Here is a 10011-nt window from a genome sequence, read left to right as displayed (position 1 = left end):
AAGAATAGGGGCCTCCCTGATGGTGCAAGGGGTTAAGTCTCAGCACTCTCAAACTATTGCCACTGCAGCAATAGTTCAATCACTGGCCAGGGAGCTAACCCAAAAGGCACAGCAGACCTCTCCTGTCTCCCTGCTGCTCCCCTCAGCAGTGTATTTCAGTAGATCTGCCTGTTCTGCTCCCCACTGTCTCAGGTGAATCCTCTCACCCCCTGCACCTCTCGCCTACACCCCAGTTCTTCTATGCAAAAAAACCAAAAAAACAAAAAGAATGTACTCCTTAAAAGGGATACAATGACTTTCATATAATAGTATTAGAAATTTCATACATTTTGTATAGTCAGAGAATAGTTAATACTTAGCACTTATGTGCCAGATACTAGATTGTTTTATGAGTCAAGAACTATTTCTATTATCTTTCATATATATATATATATATATATATATATATATATATATATACACACACAGAGAGAGAGAGAAAACTTAAATTTTAAGAGATTAAGCAATTTAGGCAATGTCTGAGGTGGAGCTGGAATCCAGAGAGCAGGACTGGAACTCATTTGCCTCACTAGGGTGCAGGATCTGCTGAGCAATCTTTCTTTAAAAAAAAAAAAAAAAAAAAGATTTATTTACTTATGCATGCAAGAACTGGGGTACAGGCCAGAAGTGGCGGGGGTGAGAAGATTCACTGGAGTGGGGGACAGAACAGGCAGGGTGACTGAAATACACTGCTGAGGGGAGCAGCAGGTGAGTCAGGAGAGGTCTGCTACGCCATGTGGGTTGCTCCCTGGCCAGCCTGAGGGATGATCGAACTCTTGCTGCTAAGGCTGCAGGACAGCTTCATAGTGCTGAGTCTTAATCCCTTGGCCACCAGAGAGGCCCCTGCTGAGCAATCTTAACCCCTTGTTCTTACCCACTATGCTATTGTATCAGTGTATCTCAAGCAGTTGAAGTATTAATACATTGCTACTTAGTAGTGTCTAAACAGTTCTCAGTTCTAAGAATATACATTACTTCATCAAGACATTTCCTGATTTGAGTTTATCTTAGGAATCCCTTCCTTTTCCACTGCACTTACTTTTTTTTTTTTTTTAAAGATTTATTTATTCAAGCACTGGGTATGTCAGAAGCGCGGGAGGGTGAGAGAATTCACCAGAGCCAGAGCAGGGAGCAGAGCAGGCAGAAGGATCGAAGTACACTGCTGAGGGGAGCAGCGGGTGGCAGGAGAGGTCTGCGCACCATGCGGGACCCTCCTCCGGTGGCCAGGGAGCAGTTGGGGATCGAACCGGCGCTGCAGAGGTTGCGGGCAGCTTCGCAACCCAGCGCTCAACCGCTGCGCCACCGGGGAGGCCCCTGCACTTCTTATTAGAGAGCCTAATTTAAAAACTGAAACCTTAAAGTCAGGCTTTTAAAAAATTTTATTTTATTTATGCATACAAGAATGGGGTGCAGACCAGAGGTGTGGGGGTGAGAGTGATACCGGAATTGTCAGGCCTAGTCTCCCAGCCAGGAACAGATCCCAGACTGCAGAGGCAGTGCTGAGACCCAGCCACTAGACCACCACGGGTTGGTGTCTCACGAAGCCGCAGCAGGAACTTCGCAGACGCTCAGGCAAGCAAGCGAGAAGAGGCAGGTTTGTTTAGAGAAAGAAAAAGTTTATTGAGGAGAAAAAGAACAGAAATAAAGTGGGACTGCCAGGCCAGGAAACCAGGCCTGGGAGGGGCAAGTAAGCCAAAGTGGAGTCGTGTCTCGGGAATATATACCTTCTTTCCCTAATTATTGTAAAGCTCCTCCAGTCTCTTTGTGATTGGTTAATTCTCTGCTGTTTCACTTAATTTGTTACTGAGTGGGGGATCTTCACATTCCTTATCTAACAGGTTTATTTTCCCCATTTGTTACTTCTTTATCTTTATGGCCCAGTCCTCTGGATGAGCATCCTGCATTGAAGCTGCCCTTCTAATTTGTCCATAAATTAAACCACTCTCCATTTCTCCAATCTCTGCCTCCCTTTACCACCTGAAGGAAACCAAGGCCAGCATTAACAATGTTGTCCTTGGTCCTGGGATGTTTGTTTTTCCAGGTAGAATTAGTTACATTCCTCTTGCTGCCCTTATCTCTGAAGCCTTCCTCAATTCTCTGAGGTCCCCTCCTGTAGTGTCCCTAAAACTGCCTAATTACCCTAACTTACCCTGTGTCTCGAGAGGATTCACCAGTGACAGAGTAAAGAGCAGAACAGGCGTATGTACAAAATAGACTGTGGAGGGGAGAAGGGGGTGAGACAGGTCGACTTGCCACTTGGGTCAGCTCCCTGCCAGTGATTGAACTCATGCAGCAGAGGCTGGCAATAGCTTGATAGCGCTGAGACTTAACCCCTATGCCACCAAGAGGCCCCCTTAAGCTCAGACTTAAAGGCTGAATTATCTTGTGTAAATTTTCCTTATCTATAAAAAAAAAAATGGTGTTAATGACATTACCTGTAACTAGTGCATGTAAATGGCCTACCGTTTGGCAGACTAGGTATAGTATTGTGTAAACAGATTACGTCCAGCTTTAAGAAATGTACTGGGTAGCATATATCATGCTAATTTTCAATTCAGAAAGTAGAAATAGTTGGCCAAACATCGCTTTACTGTTTTCAAGGAGACTCATTAGGTGCAAGTGGCAGAAACCCAACTCAAACTGGCTTAGGCAAAAAAGTGAATTTATTAGAGGGATATCAGGGCATTACATGAGATTTGAACAACCATTCAAGATAAAGGCAAATCTATATATATATATAGCTGGAAGCAGAGGTAACAGTTCAGAAATTAGTCTGTTTTTAAGCTTCACTCTTTTCTACAGTATCCAGTTTTCCACCCAATTTCCATAATATAGTCAACTCCCATGACATGTCAAGGGATGTCTTAATTTTCTGCTTATCCAGGATTCAGTTGAACAATATACCTTAGTAACAGTGTCATACCCAGCGCTGTACCAAATGTTACTTAACAAGTGAACAACTGCCTTAAGTTTAGAAATCTTTTCTATATCAATTTTTTTTAAAGATTTATTTTTATAGAGGCATGTTTTATTTGTTTGTTTTGTTTATACATGCACTGGGTACAGTCAGAAGCGTGGGAGGGTGAGAGAATTCACCAGAGCCAGAACAGGGAGCAGAGCAGACAGAAGGACCGAAGTACACTGCTGAGGGGAGCAGCGGGCGGCAAGAGAGGTCTGCGCGCCATGTGGGACCCTCCTCCGGTGGCCGGGGTGCAGCCGGGGATCGAACCGGCACCGCAGAGACCGCGGGTGGCTTCACAACCCAGCGCTCAACCGCTGCGCCACCGGGGAGGCCCTCTATATCAATTTTTATGAAAGGGTACCTTGACATGGCTCAAGAACATTTAAGAAGGAAAATGGAATCTGATACTCAAAGTATTTATTTTAAAAAGTCAAACTGGGCCTCTCTGGTGGCACAAAGGGTTAAAGCACAGCACTGTGAAGCTATCCACAGCCTCTGCCAGACACAGCGCTACCCACATGGTGCAGCAGACCTCTCCTGTCTCACCAGTTACTCCTCAGCAGTGTTATTTCAGTCAGTCTGCCTGTTCTGTTCCCCACTCTGCCTCTGGTGAATCCTCTCACCCTTCGTACCTCTGGCCTGTACCCCTCTCGTATGCATAAATAAATCTTTTTAAAAAAATTGAAAAAAGTCAAACCAGTGAACCAGAGGTATCAGTTTTATTGGGCTCAACAAACTTGGATAATTCCTTTTACTAAGATTAAAGTTTCTTCTTATAACAAAGTAGATTTCCATTGTTTTACAGATACTTCATTGGGAAAAGAAATATTTGAGTTAGTTTACAAAAACTACCTTTAAAAGAAAGAGCAAATGAATTCCATCTGGAAAGAAATAGACTAATGAACTGTTTTTTCAATCTGTTAAGCTATCAAATACTCTCATTCAATCCACCTCTCTTTGCGTCTGTTTAAAGAACGTTTTGGAAATGAACTGAGTGTCTTTGACTTCTTCAATCTGTTGACAAATTCATAAGAATGCTGAGAAACTTCCATATAACCAGTATGTTTTCTCTTAGGAACAAACTTCAGAGCCTCTTCCCAACTACCAGTGTTTTTCAGACACAACAAAATACGTATCATTTGATCTAAGGTGAGATTTTTGGTACCAGTGTCCCACTGTAAATATTTATCTAATGGAAGGCATTGTGTTGCCAGCTTTAGTCGTTTTGCCTTGGCTAGGGATGCTCCTGGGTGCATATGCTTATCAACAAAAGATCCTACTATATAAATTTTGTCATGCTTGAAAGAAGTCATAACATTGGGAGAATCTGCAGTTAAATATATAATACTGTCTTTTGGAAATATATCCACATAAGACTTTTCTGTTGCTGTTAAAAGTAATTTGTTCCATTTTTCTCCATAACGTTTAACTAACTCTCTATGATAAGAACCATCTATTTTAAGATTGCAGAAATAAATATGGAAAGGATCAACATTTCTTCTATTCCATCCTTCACTCTCTAAAAGTTGGGAAACTGTATACTGCATTTCTTTAGGGTTCATATAATCATCATAAGCCATGTCAAAAACCAAAGGTTGTCCAAACTGCATGGCCTGAGCACCCTTCCAGCCCATGGCAATGTCCATATTCCTATCCCAGAGTCGTAGAAATAGAAAGTCTTTTTTATCTTCCGTAGTGCTTTCTGGTAGCCTGTCTTTTTTTGCTTTTTCATTTGCTTCTGCTTTCATTTGCTTTTTTATTTGCTTAGCTTTTTTCACTTTTTCCTTCACATATAAATATTTTAAATATTTTTTTTTTGATGATTTAGAAACACATTCCATAACAGTTTTGAGCTCTTCTTCACTGATGCATTCTGGTACTTCTCTGCCAAGCAATCGCCACATCTCAATTAATTCCCTGGTGGCAGCTAGTGGATCTTCATCCTTGCTACTCGAAACTGTTGAAACATCTTGCACACTAGACTTCATTGTAATTTTCCACCTATCCAATTCCAGCTGCTCAGGAGGTGATGTGTTTTCCTTATTAGGAGAGGACACATTTGGTATTTTGGAAGACAGACATCTCTGCAGAATTGTTGAATGTGAAATCCTTTTCTTGCCATGAAGGGTAAGTGGCACCAAAAACCTGGCAAAAGGTCTTAAAAAGGTGATACTAACACTCATTTTGAGGAAAACAGGCATGTAAGAAATCCCTATAAGAGAAAATATAATAAAAGTTAAAGATTTTAAAAACCTCTCAACTGTGTAGTATAAATTTAAGACCTCAAAATGCAATCAATTTCTGAAACAAAATGAAATGTCAGTACAACCTTACTAGGCAAAAAAGTTTAAAATTTACTTGGGTTCTTATTTTAGACATGAATTTAGATCCTTTTTAGATTTGTATCTAGGGGACTATAAGATCAAAGTTATGTATCACTCATGTGGCTGAGGTCATGATCCTGTATTCTATACTAAGTATATATACTGTATGCTATACCAAGCCTAGCTACAAACACAAATACAAGATCCTTCACATAGGGCCTCCCTGGTGGCATAGGGGTTGAAAACAGCGCTACCAACCTACTGCCAGTCACTGCAGCAGGAGTCGGATCCCAGGCCAGGGAGCTAACCCACAAGGTGCAGCAAATCTCTCCTGTCTCGCCTGTTGCTCCCCTTGGCAGTCTGTTTCAGTAGATCTGTTCTGCTCCCCACTCTGTCTCTGGTGAATCCTTTTACCCCCTACCCTCCCAACACCTCTGGATTACATCCCAGTTCTTGTGTGCATAAATAAATCTTTAAAAAAAAAAAAAAGACCCTTGGGCCTCCCTGGTGGTGCAGGGGGTTGAGACGCAACCTATGGGGCTGTCCACAGACGCCGGGGCGCTGGTTCAATCTCCGGCCAGCCAGGGAGCATCCCACATGGCGCAGCAGACCTCTCCTGACTCGCCCGCTGCTCCCCTCAGCAGTGTATTTCAGTCTATCTGCCTGTTCTGTTCCCCGTTCTGTCTCTGGTGAATCCTCTCATCCCCCGCATCTCTGGCCTGTACCCCGGTTCTTGTGTACATGAATAAATAAATCTTTAAGAAAAAAAAAAAAACCCTTCCCATAAACAACACATGAAGACAAATGGCAGAAAAGTTACAGAAGATGGTAACTAGTAAAAAGTACTTAGCAGCTGCTGTACTAATCCTCACAAAACAAATATAAAGATCAGCTGCTTTAAAAACAATCAAATCATTCTTGAGTTTAGATTTTATTTTGTAGCTAATGTTTCTGACAAACAAAAATGTCCAAAATTAGGGCAAGCAAATGTAAAGCTCCACAATTTTATCCTAAAGGTCTGAATGTCCACAAAACGATGATGCTTAAAAATTTGAAAATATGCCAGATGTGAAACATGAAAGGGAACTCAGCGTTTTAGCAAATAAAATACTTTAAAAGAAAAATTCCCATTTCCCTTGTTTTCATTTAATGACTACACGTCTTTGGGTCTTTTACCTGTCTGAATTGTGCACTGTTACTCAGATGCACTGTCCCCTCTTAAACTGTATGTCTCTGAGTTCTGTCCTTAGTTCTATTTTCTAAACATTGAAGATTGTATTAATGGTTTCAATCACCATGCATTAGAAAATACCTCAAATGCAACTGACTGAAATAGTCTTTCTCCTTTCTCTTCCCAACCTGCTTCTCTTTCTGGCATTTAAGGTGGAACACTGCTAGCCATACAGTTGATCAAGACAGAAATTGGAAGTCATTTTATTACTGTCCCCTCTCACTCAATCATATCTAATCCATTTGCATTATGCTCATTTTACATTCTGAGTGCTTCTCGAACTCATTCACTTCTCTTCAATCAGATTGTCTTTATTGTATCTACCAGTCTCCCAATTTACTCTAAGCCACCTGGAACAAGTATAAACCTGGCAAAAGTAATCCTATCATTCCCAATGTGTATTTCAATGCCCATTGCTACCGGCTTAAAAGTTCAAACTCATCAAAAGGGCCTATAAAATCTGTCATGAAATCAACCTCAGCTTACCTCTTCTACTACACTTCTAGCTGTCTTTCATTTCATATGTTAGACCAAGTATTCTTCCTATTAGTTTTTATAGCATCCTCTACCTCCCTCCTATAGTACTTTTAAGACTGTATTGTAATTGCCTGCTTGCTTATTTGTCCTTGCGCCGCTGGGTAGCAATCAGGACAAGAACTGTGTTTATTTTGTTAACATTGAACTCAATGCCTGGCACTTATATGGCTCACAGTAATCAGTCAAGTAGTCTTCGAATGCTTCGCACATTTAAAACATGTTCATCCGCTTCTTTTTTTTTTTTTAATTTTTATATTCCCCATACAACTGCAACCCCGATTTTGACCCCAATCCCCCCCTCCCCGCCAAGAGTGTCTCTGGTTCAGTTGTTTGTTGATTTTGATTTTCTTCTTTCTTATAGTTATTCTTTTTCCTGGATGTTCATTCACTTTTTAAAGAACAATTTACTCTCGACTCCTTGGGTGCCCTCTGCCTCAAAACCTTGATTTCACAAAGGTCTTTGAGTTGTGTCTTTGCAACTGGTAAAGAGGTTTAGGCTATTATAGAAATGCAAGCTCCAAATTTTAAAAAGCGACCAAAGATACAATTTTGAAAACACTACTCGTTACTCATTGTTTATTAAATCCCTGGGCTTCCTCTTATCTATGAGCCCTCTTGGCGCACGTGCTCCACTAAGTGTGTCTCAAGAAGTCTCCCCAGTTCTCCTAGCTCAGCACACACAATGAGAGATGACAAAAAAACCCATGCTCATACCGGGCGTGCTGACCGTGGGTCCCGCGGGTGTTCCCGCCGCACGAATCCCGAAAGGACGCGAGACCCTGCTGTAAATTGCAGCCCGGCATCTACTCCGCACCACGCAGGCAGCAGCCCTACGAGTCCGCACAGAGACCGTCACTAACGTGTGATCCGAAGCCGGAAATCCCGCCTCCCCGCCGGCGCTGCAATGTGACGTCAATCCACGAAGGGCCGCCTTCCTGCCAATAAAGCATCTCTGTGGCGGAGATAGGTCGGTGGGCTGCTCAGCTGTCACTGAACTAGAGTGACCTAGTTACGGGTTTCTTTGGTTCTTGTTTGTTTCCCCATTATTAAAAAAGAAACTCTAAGCCTCTTAACCTGTTCTCTTCATGGCTAACGTATTTATAAGCATTTACTCACGTGGTGGTACAATAAAATGCGCATTGATAAGTGTCACCCAGCTTGAAACTCCTAGTATTTAGTAACATTTTTTTGATCAGTTAATCACCTGTACATGCAACATGGTAAGCAACATGTTGCTCATTCCTCTTGCCTCATTCGGAAAGTTTAAATGTGAAAGTGACGTTAAGGCATATACTGCAAATTGAAGGTCTTTGGGTCAAAATCGAGTCTGCAGGTATTTAGGCAGCACAGACAGTCTTCACGTGTTTAGTTGTCATTGTTAAAACAAGGTACATTTTTTATTCATTAGGGAAAGGGAAGTTTTTTCAAGGAATGGTGCTGAACAAAATTGGACCCGTAAGCTAAGAACACAAATAAAAATTAACTCAGGATAAAACAAAGACCAGGTGAAAACTATAAAAGGAAGGAAACATGGACAAAACTATAAAAGGAAGGAAACATGGACAAAACTTCATGACTTTGAATCTGGAATTGACTAAAAGCATAGGCAACAAAAGTTGGACTTATACAAGACTTTAAAACTTCTGTGCAACAAAGGACACTGTAATGGTAAAAAGGTAAAAAACCGATAAAATGGGGGAAATATTTACAAATCACATATATAGAGATTAATATCCAGACTATATAAAGAATTCCTACAACACAACAACAAAAATCAAATAATCTAATTCAAAATAAAGAACTTGAATAGACTTTTCCCCAAAGATATACAAATGGTCAATAAGCACCCAAAAAATGTTCAATATAACTAGTCAGTAGAGCAATGTAAATCAAAACTATGAGATGCTTCCTTTATACTCATTGATGACTATCTTTAAAAAAGCAGACATGAACTAACAAAAAAGTGGAGAAATAAAAACACTTGTGCATTGCTGGTTGGAATGCAAAATGGGATCGCTGCTATCAAAAATAGTTTAGGGGTTCTTTGAAAAGTTAACCATAAAATTACCTTATGATCCAGCCATTCCACTTGTAGGTATATATTCAAAAGAATTAGAATCAGGGTCTCCCTGGTGGCGCAGCGGTTGAGCGCTGGGTTGCGAAGCTTCCTGCAGCCTCTGCAGCGCCAGTTCGATCCCCGGCTTCTCCCCGGCCACCAGAGGAGGGTCCCACATGGCACGCAGACCTCTCCTGCCGCCCACTGCTCCCCTCAGCAGTGTACTTCGGTCCTTCTGCCTGCTCTGCTCCCCGCTCTGGCTCTGGTGAATTCTCTCACCCTCCCGTGCTTCTGACTGTACCCAGTGCTTGGATGTATGCATGTATCAATCAATCAATAAATAAATAAATCTTTAAAAAAAAAAAGAATTAGAATCAGGGACACAAAAGATACTTGTAATCTACTGTTCATTTTAGCTTTATTGACAGTAGTCAAAGTAGAAGTAATCCAAATGCCCACCAAAAGAAAGTAGTATGTATACACAATGAAATATTATTCAGTCACAAAAAGGAATGAAGTCCTGATACATACCACAACATGAATTTTAGAGGCATTACCCTAAGTGAAACAATCAGATATAAAAGGATAAATGATGCATTGTTTCTACTTATAACCTAAAACAGTCATGCTGTAGACACAGAAAGTAGGCAGTGATTACTGGGACCTGGAAGAAGGAGAGAAAGGAGAACTACTCTTTAATGGGGGGGTTTCAGTATGGGATGATGAAAAAGTACTGGAGATGGATAGTAGTGATTGTCATACAATAATATAAATGTACTTAATGTTACTAAACTGTACACTTGAAAATAGTTAAATTGGTAAATTTTATGTTCCATATATTTTAGCACAAGGAAAAACGAAT

At 41.0% G+C, this 10011-nt stretch overlaps 1 protein-coding gene across 1 annotated transcript; it reads right to left on the bottom strand.

Annotated features, from left to right (window-relative positions):
- Positions 1–3939: 3939 nt before the first annotated feature.
- On the bottom strand, positions 3940–5316 carry TRMT10C (tRNA methyltransferase 10C, mitochondrial RNase P subunit; the record flags this gene model as incomplete). Its single annotated transcript, XM_084232644.1, has 1 exon — positions 3940–5316. The coding sequence occupies exon 1, from the start codon at positions 5200–5202 to the stop codon at positions 3940–3942; it is 1263 nt and encodes a 420-aa protein (XP_084088770.1). The 5' UTR covers positions 5203–5316.
- Between the last annotated feature and the right edge of the window lie 4695 nt (positions 5317–10011).

This window comes from Talpa europaea (assembly GCF_964194135.1).
Source record: "Talpa europaea genome assembly, chromosome: 4".
Classification (NCBI taxonomy): Eukaryota; Metazoa; Chordata; class Mammalia; order Eulipotyphla; family Talpidae; genus Talpa; species Talpa europaea.
The sequence above is the reverse complement of the archived record's forward strand: the minus strand, read 5'-3'. Positions and strand labels throughout refer to the sequence as shown.